This window comes from Carassius auratus, unplaced genomic scaffold (genome assembly GCF_003368295.1).
Source record: "Carassius auratus strain Wakin unplaced genomic scaffold, ASM336829v1 scaf_tig00012155, whole genome shotgun sequence".
Lineage (NCBI taxonomy): Eukaryota > Metazoa > Chordata > Actinopteri > Cypriniformes > Cyprinidae > Carassius > Carassius auratus.
Window position 1 is genome coordinate 153,033 of NW_020524264.1, and position 22,311 is coordinate 175,343.

Here is a 22,311-nt window from a genome sequence, read left to right on the forward strand (position 1 = left end):
CAAATAGCAAGATTTTCTGCTATTTATACTACTTCAAATAATGGCAATTATCTGCACCTCAGTATTTTAGTACATTATAAAACAGTACACAATAATAACTTGGTGAGTGTAAATGATCATTTTAATTAAATGTTTTAAAATCTATAGATGCCACATTACTGGGACAATTAATAAAGCCCTCCCTACACCTACCCTCACCCTACCAATTATTTATTTTCAACCTTTTAATTATTTCCTTAATTTTTATTGAAAATAAATGCCTTTCCGATATGATATGAAATTTGAAAAAGGACAAAATATGTTTGGCAAAAGGCAAACGCGAACCCTGGTCCAATGCGTCGAAAAGCACACATTTTAACCGCTAATCCACTGAAGCTGATACTGAGTTTGCGTCGTTCATGAGTGTTGACTATTCCAATCACATGTTGGTGGGCGATAGTGTATAGCATCTTACAACAGGGCAGGCTTGCACTTAATGTAAATAGACACTGATTCAACATTATATCAAATGTTGCAACGGCTGACATGAGGTTTATACATGTGTTCGTTTGTAAATAAAGGCTAACAAAATTTAATCCACAGCACACACGTCTCAACATTACGATATAAAACAGGTTCAAAAGCCTATTTAAGTCCTCTCTGTATAGCCTACCGCTTTTACACATGCTCCAGCTACATTTTTATTTCCATACTTTTTAATTACTTATGTATAAAACAGTTTAAAATCACCCAAAGACGCAGGACTTTTATTATACAATTCTTAGACAAAACTGCGGATGACAACAGTTTCCAAGCCAGGATTGGTTAAATAAAACGTATAAGGTGGGGCTCAACAAAGGTGTATTTGCATGCACATTGTAGTTATCTATAAACATATTTTGACTAGTCAAATTGTTAATTCCAGATATCTACATTGCAATTACGCCTAGTCACAAAGCTAAATGCAGATATCTCTAAATATAGTTCTTCCCAGTCAAAAATCTGATTTGGATATCCATAATTAAATTGCAGATATCTTTAATTGGGTTTTGACTAGTCATAATTCCAATTCAAGATATCTTTAAATATGATTTGCCTAGTCAAAATTCCAATTCAAGATATCTACAACTGTAATTTGACTAGTCATAAATGAATTGCAGATATCTACAAATGTATTTTGGATATCTTTAAAAATTTTGAATTAAAGATATCTTAAATTGTATTTTGACTAGTCAAATCATATTTAAAGATATCTTGAATTGGGATTATGACTAGTCAAAACTCATTTGAAGATATCTCTAATTGAATTATCACTAGTCAAATTGTAATTTGAGATATCTTTGATTAGAGTTTTGACTAGGCAAATCATATTTAAAGATATCTTGAATTGGAATTATGACTAGTCAAAACTAATGTGAAGATATCTGCAAATATTTTTCAATGGAAGTCAATGGAAGATTATGACTAGTCGTAATAGCATTGTAGACAGGGGCGTAGCAAGCTTTTCAAAAGTGTGGGGGATGGATGCGGTTTGTTTATAAACAATAAAAATGATGAACACATTGACAGAGGGGTACAAAATGCAGGGCTTAAAGTTATCTGGCACTGTGCGGTATTTCTGGCTTGCAGCGTTTGGCTGGGAAAAAATAATCCTACATTAAAAAAAAAAAAAAATCAGAAAAGGGGAGAAAAAAACGCAAAATCAGAAAAGGGGAGAAAAAAAACGCAAAATCAGAAAAGGAGAGAAAAAACGCCCACACAAAGCTTTTTTCTGGTGGTATAAATCATGTAACAATTTACTGTTTTTAAACATTAAAATAATATACACTTTAATTTCATAGTTCTTCAACAGGTATGCAAACAATATCCCAATAATAGCAATTAGCATTAGTCTAAAAAACGAAATATAATACCAAAAACACTCGACATGTCAACAAAACGATTAACAGAACATCTTCCAAACACATATCAAGCTTATTTAAATACCTCTAAAGCATAAACACTCCTTCAAAGTACCTGGAAAAGGGAGATGTAAATAACCATAAGTTCCCGCCTCCTCAGCACGAGCTGATCGATAACACGCCAAGAGAGGCGGGACTTAAGGCAGAACAGCCAATCATCAGCCGATCACACTCAAAGCCGGTGTCAAGTTTGAGAGGGGGGAGGCAGCCGCGGCGAGCGCAGACACAGAGTGGCCAGAGAAACGGAGGAACGACTGTAGTTAAGGCGTTTGTGCAAAACTGCGGAAAAGCTGCAGAAAATGTGCGGGTGTCGAACCCTCTCACCGGGAAAAGTGTGGGTGTTAAAACCCCCACATCCCCCACGGGTGCGACGCCCCTGATTGTAGATATCTGGAATGTGTATTGTGACTAGTCAAAATTACATTGTAGATATCTTCAATGCATATTACGGCTAGTCATAATAACATTGTTGATATCTTAATTCCAATTACGACGAGTCATAATTGCAGTATAGATATCTGGAATTACAATTGTGACTATCCAAAATTACATTTATGGATAGTCAAAAACAAGTTTTAAATGCTAAAACGGCTTGCGATACGCCATACAGTTCACGTCTAGAAGACGTCAAAGACGTCTGTTCAACTTTCATTTTGGAACTATTTTTCAACCATGACGGGACGTCTCGGATGGACGTCTTTTCAACGGTCAAAAGACGTCCGAATGTTTGCTGGGCTATAGCTTGTACTGGTCTATGTTTTTCAGTTGCTCTCACAATCCGGACATTTTTTAACAAGACTTGTGATAAGCTAATTTGGAGTTTAAAACTGCAGGTCACTCGTTTTCCTCAATAATAAAATGTTAAAACCACGTACTTGCAGAAAGGGCTAATACCACTTCTTCTACTTTGACAAAACATAAGTCACAGACGTTGGTTGTCTCGAAATATAGCCGCGTTGTTTCAGTTTGTATTCTGATATGGCGTCAGACAGACCAAGCCCAGTGTTTTCACTGCCAATTCACAAAAAATGTTTTATTAAGGAGGATTGCGATAACTGAAACCGAAACTACAGCCAGTGTTGTGCAAGTCTTTCAAACTCTAATACATTATAACTTGTTACTGTCATTTAAAAGTAATTCCTAACCTTACAATATTACTTTCTCAGAATTGTAATGCGTTACATATTAATATTAGACACACCAGGGCTATATATAAACTATAATGTAATATGCAATTGTAAATTGTCAAAATGTGCATACGTCCATCTCGCAAGTGTACAGTCTTCTGCCATCATCAGACGCTTTTCCACTATCCTCAAACCGGGGCTAACAGCGAGCCGATCGGAGCTAATAGCCTCGGGCCTCGGGAGTCGGACCTCGAGCACAGAGGCCGATGTCATGCCGCGTCATGCAAGTACCTGGCCTTCACTGGTCTACGTCACACTATACAAACAAAATTCCACCAGCGACAGAGAGAAGAATAAAAATAAAATCGCTAAAAAATATATATATCAGAAGCTGTCGATTGTCTTTATTTCCAAACGTGGACACCACACGCAGCTGACCACGAAAAGAAATTATAACTTATTTGGTGGTTGTAACCATAGAATGTATAAAAACGTTTGTAACGCAAGCTTTACTGAACATGTAGGCTACTAAAATAACAACTAAAATGCAAATACAACTAGTCAATATTCAGTAGCCTAAATAATAAAAATAATAATTTAAAAACATTTCTACAAAATGCTGAAACTGTTTTTAAAGGTTATCACTGAAGTAGACCATAGTCTATTAAATAAAATGTAAGTGAACACATACTTTTTGTTATTAAAAAAGCCTGTTTTAATATAATTTCCTAAAATTAATTAATTAATTAATAATACTTTTTTATAAATCTATACAAATATTTATTGTGACTAAACTAATTTAATATACTGTTTCTTTAAAAAAAAGAAGTGTTTTAGAAAGTGAATAGTGCAGATATACAATTTTGTAATATGGTTATGTTAGCTAATTCATATTGCTGCTACGTTTTACAATACTTAATAAGAAAATCGTAAGTGCCCCTCGTTTCATTGGGGTTTTGTTGGGGTCTCTGCTGGACTTCAGACATGGAAACTCTTTCATGTAGATTGAGTTGAAACTGTTGTTAGGGCTTGTTCTTCCATTCTGTCTCCCTCAATATTTTCTCGGCCAGCAACAACTGTATACACAGTGAAGGAAAGCATTACTTTTCAGCTTGTATAAATACAAATAATGTTTTGCATTGCTATTTCAAAGTCAAAATATTATTTCAGAATTAAGATCTAATATGTCACTGAAATTTATCATCTTGTTCATAAGCTGTCATGGATATGTCTACAGTATATCTATATGACTTACTCTCACCTTTTGAGCTGGATTTTTCATTTAAATGCTTTTCTGTTTCCTTACAACAAAGGCAAATAAACATTGTGTTATTTAAAACTGGGCAAATATTTGTTTTATTTAATCATTTTTAATGTTATTTTTTTCTTCAATAATTTTCAGTATACCTGTATTCCTGTGTGAACAGAAAATAAATCATTAGTAATTTAACTAATAAGATAAGATCTATTTAAAAAAATAAAATAATGCTTACTAGATTTTTTTGATTGTTTCTTTTTCAGAACAAAAAAACCTGTGAAAACACTTAAACACATTAAAGAAACTACAACACTAGGACAAAGGATTGCTACAGAAGTATAGGGATTTAGACATTCTGTGTCAGAAGAATATGTTCCTGAATTTGTTTCCGTAAGTCCCATGTCCTCACATCTGTTGATGAAAACCAGTATAAGATGAAAAATGATGAACAACAGCACACATAAACAGCTTAAGCGTGCACTTACTTTGTGTGTGGTAAACAGGATGAGAACGAGCCATTTGAATATGTTTCACCTGTACAGTCAGCACATACAGTATCTGTAGAGCTAGTACCTGCAGAGACAGTAAACATTGTGTTTGTCAGTATGTGAAATGTGTTTCATGTTGCACTGTCCATTTAAGCAATAGATTTTTATCATTTACCTGCTTGTTTGATATATTGTCCAGGACTACATTCAGAATGTTGCAAAGCTGAAATGCAGCTACCTTTCATTTTGTTAATGCAGTAGAATCTCTTTAGTGGCCCACAGACAGTATCTGATGACCGAGTACATGCTTTATTCACTTTTAAACCTTGGCCTGGAAATTAATCAGTAAAAACAATCATGCATTCGGTTACATGTTTTTTTTTTTTTATCACCATCATTATTATTATTATTATATACACAGAAACAGAACAGTTACATTTTATGTAATTTAAGGGACATGTTTATTGAAGCAACTAATAATTTGCATTTACATACATGATTCCTCACCATCAAGCTTATGCTAAACAATCTATAACAAATTTGTATATTTTTAAATGAACAGTGGAAACACTCACTTGCATCACACACAGTACAGGGGAAGCATCTCATGAGGCCATTGGGTTCGTCACTAAAAGTGAATTCAGGGCATGGATGACAAGTTGTGCTGGTATCATCTGTGCAGTGCCATTGAACATGGTTCCCTACATATGTAGTGCATGTCTTTTTAAGATAGGCCTACTTGGAACATTTGTATTATTTTAAGGAGAGGTATTTCAAAGTACTTTTAATAGTTAATTAATTATTAATTAATTATTTCCTATACATACGGCTTATACTTTGTTTTGGCATCCTTACCAGGAGCACACATGGGGCAGCACTGATTGTCTATCTCATATTCAGCACGTGCACATCCACAAGCACTAAGTTCATAATTAAAAGGAACAATCACAAGTAGAACAGTGATGCTTAAAATGATCATGATAACAAATCTCAGTTGAGTTTACTTCACATTAATGGCACAGTCTGATGGGTGCCTTACATTTCTAGGAATAAACGAGAGAGAGAGAGAGGTGTTAAAAATGTTACAAATAATGATCATGTCTACTAAACTCTGATAATTTATGGAATATTATATTAAAAGGCTATCCAATTTATTTTGAAAAGGACATCAGATGCCCATTTTCCACAAGATATATAGATATGAAAATGAAGTGACATACAGCCAAGTATGGTGATCCATACTCAGACTTTATGCTCTGCATTTAACCCATCCAAAGTGCACACACACGCAGCAGTGAACACACACCCAGAGCAGTGGGCAGCCATTTATGCTGCGGCGCCCAGGGAGCAGTTGGGGGTTCAGTGCCTTGCTAAAGGGCACCTCAGTCATGGTATTCCCGGCCCGAGACTCGAACCAACAACCTTAGGGTTAGGAGTGAAACGCTCTAACCACTAGGCCTCATTAACACATTAATAAATTGTTGCATGTTCATCTTGTTTTTGTGTTGGGTTTGTATACAGTGTGCAAGCTTTATGCGCATGCTTCAAATCTTCTAACAAGCGTTGGTCCATCCTTACCAGAAACCTCTTCAACCGCCATGCGTGGGGCGGGACTTGGCTTCTTTTTAGGGAGGGGAGGGGCGCATATGGATGTCATTTATTTATTTATTTTTAATAACGATTTAATCAGATAATAGATAAGGTAGCTGATCAAAAACAAGGTGAGATTTATAAGGCTTTCATAAAACAAAGCTACTAATACAAATGATGTGTTGTTATATTCCTATACAGCTGGCTGGCTCTGTTAACTGTTGGATCTTCAAATTGATGGTGAGGAAATAGAAGAATGTATGTGTGTGTGTAATGATCAAATATGATCAAAGACTATAGAAAAGGACTTTGATATGATGCAGGGCAACTATTTCATAAATGCCTAAAATTCTAGAAATTGGGGCATGTTTGCTGTTTGTCCCAAATGTGATTTTACACAACCGTTCAGTAAATAAGAAATTAATATGATGTTATATTTTAAAATATAACACAATTCCAGATAAAATTATATTATTGTTTTTTTTATATATATTATACACTATATCATTGTGTAATTATATTATTGTGTTATATACAATATAACACAATATTTTCTGTTTTTGCTTTGTTTAAAAAAATATTACATATAAAGTAAAACCACAGCAGAATTGTTGTGCATCTCCGAGAAGACAAAGATGTGTGTTTTTATTTTTTATTTTTAATGAATCCACATTTTGAACTAATCTGGTGAACCAATAATTCAAAACCCCATTAATAAACCCCAAGTGTACTGAATTCCTGAGTGAATCACCACGAATCAAATGAATGACTCATAAGGACATTTACCGCCACCTGCTGGCTGTTTTAGTTTCTTATTTAGATTATTATTTCATAAAAAGGGGGTGGTGGGGTGGGGGGGACTAACTATTTAAAGGTATTATTCACACAAAAAAATGTAATTATGTCATTATTTACTCAAACCTGAATGACATACTTTCTTCTGTGGAACATGAAAGAAGGTATTTTGAAGCTTTGGTTACCAACGACTTCCGTGAATGAACAAACAGTTTCTCAAATGATCTTCCTTTATGTTGAATAGTTTATGTTAGGCTGTTGTAGCCTAAACGTGTAATACATTTTATGTTGAATCAAATAAATTATTTCTTTCTTTTGGGGTTATTTTCATAGCCAAATTTAGTTTGTGATTAATTAGATCAATTAATCAACACATAATATAATTCATTAGATGGAAAAAAGATAAACTGACAGCAATTATATATATAGGGTGAATACTGATAAAGTGGGACAATGGGTAAAGTGGGACAGTTAAGCTTAATAATTTATATATTTACATGGATATGTTTCTTTTACTAAGAATCAACACTGAGCTCATCAGTAGCAAGTATGTGATAAAAAAAATAAAAAAATCCTGTGGCTATGACATCACTTCCGGGGTGTGGCACATCATATTTAACAACCTTGCAGTCAACTGTGATGGTAAGTAAAATGACATAGCATTTTGGGGTAAATAATGTTAAGGTTATAAAAATAAAACAACACATGGATAATTTGTAATTGTTACATATTTTTTTATAGGATGTAATGGTGAATCAGAATTTTTAAAAATCACAATCATATTAATCTTCTTGGGTTTTTTTTATGCGATTTTGACACTGTCCCAGTTTCCCAATAGCATATTGTTAAGTTACTGGCAAACTGGGACAGCCATTCAAGTCATTCTAATGGAAGAATTGAGTTACCTTTTTATATGTCCCTCATACATTTAGTTAGTTAGCTAGATATTTCAGCAAAGACTGACTTAAACTATGCCAGCTCTCACGCATTCACCGTGAGACACACGCAATTAACACTTTTCAAAAAACAAACAAAGCCTAACAAAAAACAAAATAAAAAAAAAAAACAAGAAAGATGGAGGGTACAAGTTCGGATGGCCAGGACATTTGCAATATTTGTAAAGCCAAATTTGGTGATGCAAATGATCCAAAGAACACTGGATCATGTGCATTGTTTGTGAGGACTGGTTCCATGAGACGTGTGGCGAGGAGAATGGCCTCATTGAAGACGGGGAGGCGTTCACTTGCACTGGCTGTATTGATGTGTAGATTAACCTACCATACAGAAATTAAATTAAGCCTGTGTGCAATAAGTTTATTCTATTTATATACACAACCGGTCAAAAGTTTAGGATCACAACATTTTTTTTTTTTTTTTGGAATGTAATAATGATGTAAAATAAAGATTTTCTAGTTTAATATACATTAAAATTAAATGTATTCCTGTGATGCAAACTTTAATTTTCAGCATCATTATGCCAGCCTTCAGAGTCACATTCAGAAATCATTCTAACAAGCTGATTTATTGCTGGAAACTGTTGTGCTGGTTATTATTTTTTTCTGGATATATAATTTATTTAGGAAATATAGGAATATAGGAAATATATTTTATATAAAAAAAAAAAATTCAGGATTCTTTAATGAATAAAAGGTAAAAAAAGAATAGCCTTTATTTCAAATATTTTCTAACAATAATCAGTAAAGTTTTATTCTTTTTTTTAATAAAAATAAAAACATTTATTCAGTATGGATGAGTATAAGTGATAGCAAATATTTATATTGTTAGAAAAGTAGATTTTGAATAAATTATGCTCTTTCTTAATTCATCAAAGAATCCTGAAAAGTATCCCAATTTCCACAAAAAAAAAAAAAAAAACTGGGGGCCCCTTTTTAGGCGGCAAGGAAGTCGACCGGAAGTTGAAGTCGGCCGCATGCCGCCATCTTGTAGCAGAACTTCACTTGCGTTAACATTCCCATTGACTCCCATTCATTTTGGCGTCACTTTGACAGTGAATAACTTTACATTTTACAACTTTACATTCCATTTGTCCATTATTTATTTCTAAAGATACACGACAATGTATAAAGGACTCCATTACCTTCTATATTACATTATGGCCCCGTAGAAACAGTTTTTGTAAAAAATAGGCTAACGATTGCGTCATAACCACTTGACTCTCTGTCGCATTACCGTACAGACAGGAGGAGAAGCTCGCAGGCAATTAACTTAATATGGCGTAGTGGCGTTACATTTTAAAATACTATACAAAATAATTAATCAGAATACTTACTCCTTCTCACTCGCGCCAAAGAACTCCCCGCTCAAGCTCGCCGTCTCTGCAAGATTAACGGTGGCAGTTTGCACGCACAGATACTAGAAGATTTACATCTGTCAGGCAGGTTGCTGATGTCATCAAGCTTAGTTTGAGTCTGCGCGTAAGAAACGGAAGTGCTAAAAAACGGGGTCGCTGTGTCCATTTCTTTTACTGTCTATGTGTCTTCTGGCAGACCAAAGTTTTTTTTTTTTTTTTTTTTTTTTTTTTTTTTTTTTTTTTTATTAACAAATATGTACAGAACAAAACTGTTTGCCAGGGGTACAAACATTAAAATAAATAAGGTTACAAAGAGTATACAGAATAAACATTAGTTGCATAGAAATTTTTCTAGAATAGAATTTGTTTTTAAAGCCTTTGATTGTTTAAGATCATTGATGGTGGTGCTGTAATGAGACAGCTCTTGTAGAAATAGGTGAAATAATGGCTTGCTGTCAGTCCATTTTCTTTTATGAATGTGAAATTTTCCTAAAAATAAAACAAGTTGTACAAAAAAAATCAAGTCCTTTTCCAAATTAATGACCTCAAAGTAAAGAAGAACGTCCTTCTCCTGCAAAAATAATGACTGTCCTGTTTTCCTTTCAATAAAATTTTGTACATCCATCCAGAACATTTTAGTAAACACACAATGATAAAACAGATGCTCAATAGTTTCTTCATTTGAGCCACAGAAAGTACATGAATACTCAATATCAATCTTAAATCTTTCTAACGTCTTTTTTGCCGGATATATTCTATGTATAATTCTGAAAGATACTTCTTTTATTTTATTGTTTAGACAGAATTTATTACTCATCAACCACATTTCTTTCCAATTAATATCCTTATAAAGAGATGTCCAAAATTTTTTAGCAGGAGGAACCATAACATTAACCAAAAGGTTTCTAATGTAATTACTCGAACATTTGTTTCTTGTAACATCTACACTTCCCAGAAAAATTTTGTTAACAGGAGCTGTCACAAAAAGCTCTGTTCTGGATCCAATCAAAAGCTGCAAAACATTCCTTGGAATAGCAGCAAAAACAATGTCATATTCTTTTGGTGTAACTGCAATATCAAATTTAGAAATAAATTCTTCAAACAATAACAATTGACCATCCGAATTCATAAGTTGTGAAACCAAAACAATACCATTATTAATCCAGTTTTTGTTGTACAAAGATCTGTTTTTATACTGAATACTCCTGTTATTCCAAATGTAATAATTTGTAGGTGAGAAATTATGTTTGTACACCAGTTTCCATGACAGCAGAGCTTGCTTGTGGAAATTAGCTAATTTTACAGGCAATTTATCAGGGTTATAGTCACACTTCAACACGAAGTTGAGTCCTCCAATTGAATTAAAAATGAATTTAGGGAAAGCATTCCAAATATTATCTTCTTCTTGAATTAACTTAGTAAGCCATTTAATTTTAAAAGTATTATTTACTGTTTCAAAACAAAGAACCTCCAGACCTCCATTTTGTCTTGTGTTACATAATACCTCTTTTTTAAGATAATGACACTTATTTCTCCAGATGAAATTGAAAAGAGTTTTATCTAGTTTTTTAAAAACTGTAGTAGGCATTCCCAAAGCCAGAGACACATAAACAGCACGTGATATTCCTTCAGCTTTGGACAGTAAAACTCTGCCATTTAAAGAAAGATCCCTCATTAACCACATGTTAAATTTTTTTGTTATTTGCTCAACTATTGGGTCAAAGTTTAAGTTGTTACGGGATTTTTCATTTTTATCAATAACAATGCCCAAATATGTGAAGGTACTCTTTACAGGGATATTATTTATCGACGACATATTGCATTCCCTTAAAGGTAATAACACCGACTTACTTAAGTTCATTTTAAGTCCCGATACTTTTGAAAACGTCTCTATACACTTAACCACTTTTGGAACTTCATACTTATTAGCCAGAAAAATTGCTGTATCATCTGCGAGTTGTGATAATTTAAATTCTCTATCTACTGCCGTGATGCCCTTGAATGAACTTTTTTTAATGTGTAGAGACATTATTTCAGTGACAAGAAGAAATAAAAAGGGACTCAGAGGGCACCCTTGTCTTATACCCCGATGGATGTCAAATCTTGGGGTTGTGCCATGGGCCAGTCCAACAGAGCTATTACAATCTTTATAAAGTGTATTGACTGCTCTCAGAAATCTGTCTCCAAAACCAAAAACCTGTATAGCCTTAAACATAAACTGATGACTAATCGTGTCAAAAGCTTTATAAAAATCGACAAATAAAACAAAACTATCATCTGAAATATAATCATTGTAGTCAATCATGTCCAAAATTAAACGGATGTTATTACAAATATTTCTCCCAGGCATAAAACCAGATTGTTCCTCCCCAATAAGATCATCTAATCCTAATTTTAATCTTTTGGCAAAGATCATTGCAAATATCTTTGCATCATTATTTAATAAACTAATTGGCCTCCAATTTTCGATACTTAATTTATCTTTCTTAGGTTTAGGAATTAATTTAATAAGGCCTTGACGAAGGGTGGGTGGTAATTCTCCTTTGTCTATGGCTTCTTCAAACACTGCAACTAAAAATGGGGCTACACTTTCACCAAATATTTTGAAAAATTCATTTATCAAGCCATCACTACCAGGAGACTTATTGTCTTTAAGGGAGCCAATACAACTTTGAACCTCTGCTAAACTGATCCTCTGGTCACAAATTGATTTAAATCCCTCATCAATACCTCTAATGTCTTTTTCAATACCTTTTAAAAATAAGTTAGTGTTATCTACACTTTCAGTGTTAGAAGTAGCATATAACTTTTGATAAAAGTCAACAACATGTCGCGATATAAGATTTTGGTCTTCACACATCTGGTCATTAATTTTAAGTTTAGAGAGGGAGGATAATTCATAATTCCGTTTTTCCAGATTAAAAAAATATTTTGTACACTTTTCCCCTAACTCCAGCCATTTCTTCCTTGATCTGATAAAGGCCCCTCTGGCTTTATCTTCATAGATTTTGTCTAATTCAAGTTGCAATGCTGCCAATTCACCAAGTTCCCTTTCAGAAAGATCTTTTAATTCAGATAATTTCACAATTTTGGCAATTATTTGTGTTTCATTTTCTCTTTTGGTTTTGGCAATTCTCTTTCCAGATATTATAGCTAAATTCCTAATTTCAAATTTCATTAATTCCCAACATTTACCAAAATTATTTATTGTATTAGCTTGTCTCCAGTATTTATCAATAATGTTCTGCGTTTCTTTCTTAAATTGTTTATTTTGTAGTAGTGTTTTATTTAATTTCCAATAATCTCTACTGGAGTTAATTATAAATGCAGCCATGTTGACCTTGATAATAACAGCACGGTGGTCAGTAAAAACTGCAGGCTCTATTATAACTGAATCCACTCTATTTTCAATGTCTGAAGAAATCAACCAGAAGTCTAAACGAGATTGTTGAGATCTATCCTTGTTTGACCAGGTATATGCCTTTTGATTTGGGTTTCTGTGTCTCCATATATCAATGAGGTCCATTCTATTACAAATATTGTTTAATTCACATGCACAATTGTTCTTTGGGGGCCATCTATCCACAGTATTATCCAAAACAGTATTAAAATCCCCACCCCAGATAACCTTGGCATTAGGGAATGATAATAGCAGCTGATTTATTTTGTCTTCTAACATAGAAAATAGAGTTTTATTAGATTGTTTATTGTTGGATGCATATATATTAGTAATGACAAACTGAAAGTGATCAATATCCACAAGAAGAATTATCCACCTGCCATTTTTGTCTGAGAGATACTTGATAATGTTACCTTTAAATTTTCCCTGTAAAATAGCTACTCCTGCCGATCTGTTACTACCAAATGAAAACCAAACATTCTTCCCCCACTGACTTCTCCAAAATGAAACGTCATCTTCTGAAGCATGCGTTTCCTGTATAAAATAAAAGTCAGCACCTTTGTTTTGACAGTACAAAAATAAACATTTCCTCTTTAACAAGTTTTTGATACCCCTGGCATTTACAGTAAGAATAGAGATTGACATTAAGAACAAAAATAACTCCCAAAAAATAACTCTGAACAAACTTTTAGTTCCTAAGCTTGAGTACTAACTGAAACTACAAAAATCACTGCACTTGTAAATATCATGCCATAACAGAATATTGTGTACTTCGTAAAACTGATACATTTAGAATATAAACTCGTTATTATATCACTACACCATCTTTCCACACTACACTTTACCTGTCACATCATTTAATTTCTTTACCATTCACATACGCCCTATCTCCAACAAAGTAGGCTTTGTCACCCTTCTTCCTAGCTGCTTCCACCATTGGCCATAGACGACTGCGGGTGGCTCGATCAGCCGCGGTCAGATCCTCTTTGAAGTGAAGTCGGTTGTTCTTTAGGTAGTTGTTTGCCTTGGAGCCTTTCCACAGCACATCCCTAGCCGTTCTTGATATGAACTTGATGATCACTGGGCGCGGGGGCTGGTTTTGTCCTCCTTCCTTAGGTCTCCCGATTCTGTGAGCTACATCCACCGCTGCAACAACCATCTCAGCCTCCTCGGCAGGTAGCACTGCTCGACAGATATCTCGAACTTGCGATCTGACTTGGGCGTCCCCTTTTTCAGAAACACCATGCAGACGGAGGTTATGTCGTCGACTGTAGCGATCAGACTCATTCACCTTCTGTTCCATCTCGTTTACTTTCTTTTGGAGCAGATCACACTTGTTTTTAAGAGCGACATGTTGATTTTTTAAATCGACGACTTCTTGGTGGCAGAAATCCAGAGACTTTTTCAAGCCATCAATTTGGACGGTGTTGTAATGAACGGCTTGATCGGTTTTATCCGCCCTTTCATTTATCTTTTCTATGACGGCTGAGATTATTGTGTTTTGTAGCTCATACAGTGACGGTTGATCTTTTGAGTCAGAACTACTGTTTTTGCTTTTTTTAGCTTTGTGCTTCTGTGGTGTGTTCGGAGATGAAATACATTCTTCCCCGGAATTACTCACGCAGGCATAAGAATGCATCTCTTGAATGTTACGTTTTTCTGCGATTGAAGCACACTTCGTAGTTTCCAAGGAAATTTCCATTTGACACAGTTTTATCGGTTTCCATCATTAGCTTGTACGTTAGCTAATGCTATTCCCGTAGCTCCGTAATACTGCAGTTGCAGATTTAAACAGAGATAAGATATTTTGTGACAGTTCTTTTAACCTTCCAGAAGTATTCTATAGCATTGGATGGCAATGAAAGAGGTTCCAAAGAAAAGTTGTGCAGTAATTCCTATAAAAATCGGCTGACTCGTTAACGTACGTGTGGACCGGTCGCCATCTTCCCGTCGCCCCCCAGACCAAAGTTACATGTTGGAAGGGGGCTTCGGCTGTTTCCTGGGCGGTAGACTCCAGTTGTGGATGGAGTCCAGAAGGGCCAGAAGCAGGGTTGATGGGACATAACTTTTCCCTTCCTCACCTCCAAGCGGAGCAGTTTCTGTGAGAGTGGCGGCTTGGATTTGGTCTGCAAAAAGCCCTTTGCCCAGTGGCTTTCCTTGGACAGTGGTGATCTGTTAGGTAGTGTCATTTTTGCAGCGGGGAATTTAGAATCCAGCAAGGCTGTGGGAGAAGATGAAATTTCCAGATGCTCCAGAGTCCACAAGGATTTTGACAGCAAAGGATTGGTTTTGATACATTAGGAGTGCATCTGTATGAGGCATGCAAGATACATCTGGAGTGATTTGGATAGTACTCACCGGTGGGCATGGTGGACGAACGGGGCAGGAGAGGAGCTGGTGCTTATTGAATCCACAACAGAGACAGAGGCCATGGATGAGTTGACGGTCCGTTCCGTGGAGGGTAGGTGGTAATTATCCGTGATTATGGCCTCTGGTGCTGGAGGTGAGAGGCTGGGTGAGGCAGCTGCAGCAGGTATGGATTCCATATGACAAGCTGGTGGTGTGGTGGTGACGGTCAGTGGGAGCTGTGATTCAGATGAGGATGTGCTGAGGATCCATGTGAGTTTTGCTGAATATACTGTTTATTTTTTGGGCTGGTCTTCTGTCACAACTGGCCAAGGAAGCAATCAGGCAGATTCAAACAAGTGAGTTAATTAAGGCAACTGAGGAGAAGCTTCCAACTTTGGAGAATCAATACTAAAGTGATCAATGGAAGCAGAGAAAATAGTCTTATCTGAGCTGCAACTTCTAGTCCTTCAATAGATAGAATAGGCTTCCAGGTCCAGGATCGACAGGCTGACCTAACCTAACAAAACAAACATTATGTTGTTAAAAATATGATTATCCTCCATTAACCTTGATTGAGATTCTGTTATAATATAACCCAGACCAATATAGGATGCTAACTATTAATTGATAAGATTATTTTCTGGCTTCAGTATAGAGAGATAACTTCCAGTTCCTAGGAGCTGTCTTATCTCCCTGAATTATTTATGCATATAAAATGTATACATATAGAATTCTAGAGGAATGTCCATCAATACTGGCTGATTTACCCTTTTTCAATTCACTTAGAGTTTGTTTAATGTCATCTACTGACAATTTGGAATCACAAATTAGACTAACCTCACTATTAGTAACTGGAAAAGAAATCAGCATCTTCAAAAAGCTGGTCAGCAGAAGGAAGCATGAAGTGCTCCAAGATTTCTTGGTTAATGGGTGCAGTGACTTTGGTTTTCAAAAAACACAATGGACCAACATCAGCAGATGGCATTAAACCCCAAATCATCACAGATTGTGGAAACTTAAAGGGTTAGTTCACCAGAAAATTCCTCAAATAAAAACCAGTAGTCTTATAAACGCTGGGCCTCTTATAGTGGCCGGGGGCGTGGTCAATATGGACAAATAAAGGCCGGGGGAAGATTTGTGCAGCAGAGCCAGATAATGAACGTACACGCCCACTGCCGGAGTATTTCTCCTCGTTCTTGAGTCAAGAACTGGTTGCATTGGTTTTCAGATCACCAGTACACTGAACCGAGAAGCGTTTCTGTCGGACGCGTCCGATTTGAGAGGAACTGATGATACTGCGCATGTGTGATTCAGCATGAAGCAGACTGACACAAAGTGCGTCTGAACCAATTCTTTTGGTGATTGATTCTGAACTGATTCTGTGCTAGTGTTATGATCTCTATCCTCTGGAACGCTAACGCTTTTAATTTAAAACGGGTTATTTAAAACAATTACTTATCAAACAGATGGAATGGGAAATAAAGGCCTGCCTTTAATAAAAGCCTGCTTCAAATAAAAGCCTCTTACCTTCTGCAGTTCAGGTAAAAAAAAAGCCCCACAATTCTGATTGTAAAGTACCTTACCATTAATATAAAAGCGTATAACATCATTTTTAGAAGTTGAAGAAGCAGCACAAGTGGCACAACGTGATAAGGAGGGTGGATGATTAGTGATGGATACCTAATGCACCTTCGCGTGAAGTGGGAAACCCAATGTTTCAGTGCAAATGTAATTTTAACAACCATTTAAATTGTAATTAACGTACATTATTTCCCTTGAATAGCAGTGAACTTGCTTGCAGTATGATGTGCAGATTTTAGATGCTTCTTTTTAAGTTGTAAGAATTCCATGGAAGAAAATTATTAAGATCTAAGCTGAGTTTTGTTAATTTGCATTAAAATCTATTAAAATAAAATAAAATAAAATGATCTGGAAAATTAAAGCTTTGGGAAAGTAAAGTTAAAATCATCAAATAACTACTAAAACAGTTTAAACTTAGGGTCAAAGGTGCACAGCAAAGAAGAAGGTGGTCTAAAGACCATTTTGAAATCTGTCTCTCATTCACTCATTAGACACTGGGTAACAGTGTTTGTTAAACAAATTTTTTGATACAATTTTCAAACCACATATACAAGGTATAGAAAATCTGGCAGATTCTGAAATGACCACAACAAGGCATTTTATATGGTCTATTATAAAAAATGTATTTTCACAAAATTGACAAATTACATACAAATGAAAAAATAAATCCAAGCAAATCTTGGAAATTCCCTTATTGCTGATTTGCTTGATGATAGTGCAGGGTATTTATTTTCTTTACAATAACTAAAACTGAGCCTATAACAAACACCAACGCACACACTCCACACACAGACAGAATCAGTACATGAGAAGGTTCTCCATTACTACACTCAGCATCAGTCGTCTCTGTTCCTGCCTTGACTGTAGTTTTACCAAGAGATTCACACCTGTTAGAGAGAGGGGTAAAGCTCAAGTTCAACTTTAACTTGCCTTATGTTTATAACTTTACTCTTGAAACCTTTGGAAAATCAGTGTTTAAATATCAAATGATAAATATGAAAAATAGAGATGAAATGATGATTACTTTGTATGTAATTTGCAGAGTATTCCATCTGAATATGAACCAGCAGGACATTCCTCACACACTGTATCACTGAATTCTGTTCCTACAGAAACAAACAGAAATAGTTAACACACAATTAATTGAACATTTCTAATTAAATGGTGTGATACTTATAACCTTTGACCTAAGATCAGTTATGTTCTAGCTCAAAATTTCCCTACAAAAACAACACTACAATTTGTAACAGTGTTCACATCTCATAAATTAACTAGTGACATTATTGTTTAGTAGAATCTGGCACACAATAATTTGCCAAATCTGCCTAATTTGCCAGATGGTTGTGCTATCAGTCACAAACAAACACTGTGGTAAAAACCTAACCATTGTTTGTGTGTCAGAGTTGCGTATGCAGTATAAAGCTGGAAAACTTTGGAACAATATGCAGAATTCCACATTTATATATTATAAATGCAAGCAATGTTATTGTTCTCGTCATCTCAGCCTATCAGTTTGTGTGGATAAAAATAGGTCATTTAGACAGATTGCAATAGACTGACCCGTTTGGTTGATGTATTGTCCAGGTGAGCAGTTTGAATGTTTAATCGCCTTTTGACAGTTTGAGAAAAAGTCTATACAGTAATATCCTGGCAGAGGTTCACAAACTGTATTTGATTTTAATGTACATGCCTTCTTTACTCTCAGCCCATTACCTTTGACATGAAAGGAAACAAATGAGTCAACTGTAGTCAATTTGATAATGAGAATTCAATAAAAATAAATTCAAAAACCACCATGACTCATTTGAAACAAACAGCTTTACTCACTTGGATCACATAATGAACAAGGCAGACATTCTATCAGTCCATTAGGGGCATCAGTGTAGGTGTTCACATGACATGAATCACATGTTGTGCTTGTGTACTCATCACAATGTTTATGAACTCGCTTTCCTAGAAAATAAGTCTGGAGTAAATAATCAGAAAAATAAAAGTAATTAGACTTGAGTAGGGTTGGGTCAAAATACACATGTCCTATCAACAATCAGTATATTGATTCTGTATTGATTCTTGATTGATATTTTAATTTATGCCTATTTTCAGTGAAACCTATATAAATAGATATGACACTGTATATACATAACTTGGCCTGCCCCAGATACCAAATGCAAATGAATGAAAAGTCCCCTAAAAAGTATAGTTTATGCTAATGAGATTGCACCTGTTGCTTTGCATAGCCAACAGAAAAACTGCCAAAATGGAACCAGGGGAAAAAAAATATTATATGACCCCTTTAAGTATCTGACTTCTCCTGCATTGTGGTGATAAGTGAAGGACAATCAGACTTACCTTGATCACACATTGGGCAACACTGTCCATTAATTTCATATTCTGCATTATTGCAAATTGCCACACAAAGCACGATGTTCATAATGAGAAGTAGCAGCATTGCTAATAGATTATTTTGCCTGAGCTGAAGAAGCTGAAATTGTTAGAAAGAAGAGACTTGTGTTAGATGGCTTTCAGAGAAAAATTACACAGACAAATTGTTTAATTATTAAACATGTCTTCAATGTGGTCATTTGTGCTTTTGTCTCAATTACCCACTTGCCTTCTCTTTTAAATCCATTATACTAAAATGTATGGGTATTATAACTAAACACCAAACATGTCTGTCTTAAGTTTTATTCATATTTCTGTTTTCTTGTCTTTTTTTATTTTTGAAATTGTTTCGTTTCACATGATTCCCACATATCTTCATATAAAAGAGGTCAGTGTGTGTTCTTTTGATGTACCTCAACTGTAAGTCACTTTGGAAAAAATACACCTGCTAAATAAATACATGAAAATGTAAATGAAAGAGCAATTTTGATAAATGTGGCTGGTTGATTATATGTAAAATAATATACAATGGGAAAACAGAAAAAGAATTGGAAAAAGCCGTATTCTGTCGATTCGGTCAGTGGGATCAAATATGTCACTTTTTTTGCCATGTCACTGTTCCTGTAATTTTGTCTTGCCCAGCCAGTCAGTGGTGGGCAGAACTAGTCTTCAGCAACAGTATGGGCTACTTGCAGAGATACACTTATTTATTTAATATTATTTATTAAATTATTAATATTGTTATTATTAATATACATTTTTTTGATAATTGCAATTCTATTAAATCTGATTCTGAGGCAGTTTACTATGACTGGCTGAAGTATGGTCATAAACTCTGCCCTCTTCTTGTAAATAAATGCGACTTGGGAAATGGGAAAAAAATTGTTAGTACCATTTACTGCACTTCGTTATTTGAAGTAAAAGGGAAGTGAAATTGACGTACAGCCAAGTATAGTGGTTTGATGCCTTGTTCAAGGGCACCTCAGTCGTGGTATTGAAGGTGGAGAGAGCACTGTACATGCACTCCCCCCACCTACAATTCCTGCCGGCCCGAGACTCGAACTCACAACCCTTAGACTGAGGTGCACTTAAGCAAGGCACCGAACCCCCCACTGCTCCCCGGGCGCCGCAGCATAAATGGCTTCCCACTGCTCTGGGTGTGTGTTCACTGCTGTGTGTGTGTGCACTCTGGATGGGTTAAAAGCAGAGCACGAATTCTGTATGTCACTTCACTTAAATTCACTCAGTCCTGTCCTCTGTGAAGAAGATACATGAAAAAACACTTGGAATTAAAAAAAAGGACCCTCAGACTGTGTGAAACAAGATTTTCTTGTCTGATGAACCTCAATTCTAAGCATTACATTTGAAGGAAGCCAGGCACTGCTCATCACCTGCAGAGTACCATCCCAAAACTAAAGTGTGCTGGTAGCAGCCTCATGCTGTGGGGATGTTTTTCAGCGACAGACACTGAGGGACACATTAGAGTATAAGAAAAGCTTAATGCACCAAAATATTGAGATAGCCTTAGCATTTAGAACCTCAGACATGGCAGAAGGTTGACCTTCCTACAGGACAAAGAATGCACACAGCAATAGTGGCTTATTTAACTTTGTGAATGTCCATGAGTGGCCCAGCCACAGCCTGAGCTTGAACCCAATCAAATATTTCTGGGCAAACCTTAAAATGCGTGTCTGCCCCCATCCAACCTGACAAAGTTTGAGAAGAGGTGAGGTGAAGAATGGCAGATAATTCCCAAAGGCTAATGTGCAAAGCTTGTTGCATGATACACAAAAATACTTGAGGCTATAAGGGTGCTTCAGCTAAGTACTATAGTTAAATGAAGTTAAATAAACATGCAATGTACTACTTTCATTTTTATAAGCAATTATGGTGTATGGAGTATGGACTGAATAAAGTATTTTAAAGCATAAGGCTGCTCCATAATCCATCATCCATCCATATGTCTGTCTATATAGATGTGTGTGTGTGTCCCTAAAGCGGCTAATGAACTGGAAGTTTCACACATTACCAGAAAACGGCTTACATCTGAATTGAAAAATAATGTGGATAGCTCACCCGAAAATGAATAAAATCACAGCCAAGAAATATTCAGCCATCTCCCAATGATCCTGAGGGATCCTTCAATACTGTGGATTGTAACCGTTTACATTCTGTGCACAGAACATTTCTATCCCTGTCCTTTTAAATAGAATGTTGACAAATAGCTTAGTGACTAAAGAACATAGTTTGAATCTAATGTAATTTTAAAGCTGTTTTTAAAGTGAAATCTTTAAACTTTCTTTGTGTGCTTCCAAACTACATCCATTCTCACTTTGTTATTATGGAGCAGTCATAAAATTGTATTACAAATAAGGACAATTTCAGCAGTGATAAATACTGAGCAAAAACATGATAAAAATTAAACAGAGGCAAAAAATAAATAAATAAGTAAATTGTTACTTACTTATTATTACACTTTTCCTTTGGAAAATACCATGTATTTGATTTCTTAGTGGACCATCAAGTTTGCAAAAACAAATTAAAAAAATAAATGGGAAAAAAATGTATACAGAAGTTGTGTGATGAAAAACAGACCTGGCAGATTCAGTGGCAATTTTAATTATCTTTATCCCCTTCTGGGGAAACTAAAAAAAGTTTCATGTATAAAAATATATTTGCTTATCCAGTTCTATGCAAAGCATACTGAGAACGAAAGTCCACTGCCAGGTTGTATGTTATTAAGAGAACTTAAGTGTTTAAAAAAAAGAAAAGTATTATTATTTTGATGTAATTATTAACAGTATTTGATTCAGGATACTGCTGTTCATGCCAAGCTGGAGAGAGAGGTGTTGTAATAATGTAAAATATGAGAAAAATACGTTTTTTTTTTTTTTTTTAAGAGCATAATAGAGCAAAAACATGTCACTTCCCTTTTTTTCTAGAACATATTGACATTTTGCTGTGATGGCCTTTTGGTAAATGTGATTGTTGTGATGTAATTAACAAATGTCAGAATGTATCAGTATTTAGTTCCTCTTGCAGTTTATTGACAACAGCGCTTGAGCTGCATATTTGAGTCAAACTTGATGA

The 22,311-nt window shown here is 35.2% G+C and overlaps 2 protein-coding genes across 4 annotated transcripts; both read right to left on the reverse strand.

Moving 5' to 3' along the window:
- Positions 1 to 3,867: 3,867 nt before the first annotated feature.
- Positions 3,868 to 6,031, reverse strand: LOC113073447 (tumor necrosis factor receptor superfamily member 14-like). Of its 2 annotated transcripts, XM_026246345.1 has the most exons (7): positions 5,669 to 6,031; positions 5,389 to 5,514; positions 4,989 to 5,144; positions 4,811 to 4,898; positions 4,561 to 4,736; positions 4,329 to 4,482; positions 3,868 to 4,143 (listed from the first exon to the last, which is right to left on the reverse strand). In XM_026246345.1, the coding sequence occupies exons 1-6, from the start codon at positions 5,790 to 5,792 to the stop codon at positions 4,466 to 4,468; spliced, it is 687 nt and encodes a 228-aa protein (XP_026102130.1). In that variant the 5' UTR covers positions 5,793 to 6,031; the 3' UTR covers positions 3,868 to 4,143; positions 4,329 to 4,465. The 2 variants fall into 2 exon arrangements, with proteins under 2 accessions (XP_026102130.1, XP_026102129.1); XM_026246344.1 differs by having other exon boundaries at positions 4,329 to 4,736.
- An 11,418-nt stretch (positions 6,032 to 17,449) lies between these two features.
- Positions 17,450 to 21,823, reverse strand: LOC113073448 (tumor necrosis factor receptor superfamily member 14-like). Of its 2 annotated transcripts, none has more exons than XM_026246346.1 (6): positions 21,686 to 21,823; positions 19,189 to 19,321; positions 18,667 to 18,792; positions 18,400 to 18,552; positions 17,864 to 17,945; positions 17,450 to 17,726 (listed from the first exon to the last, which is right to left on the reverse strand). In XM_026246346.1, exons 2-6 carry the CDS (start codon positions 19,286 to 19,288, stop codon positions 17,531 to 17,533), a joined length of 657 nt encoding a protein of 218 aa, XP_026102131.1. In that variant the 5' UTR covers positions 19,289 to 19,321; positions 21,686 to 21,823; the 3' UTR covers positions 17,450 to 17,530. The 2 variants fall into 2 exon arrangements, with proteins under 2 accessions (XP_026102131.1, XP_026102132.1); XM_026246347.1 differs by having other exon boundaries at positions 18,667 to 18,805.
- Positions 21,824 to 22,311: the final 488 nt, after the last annotated feature.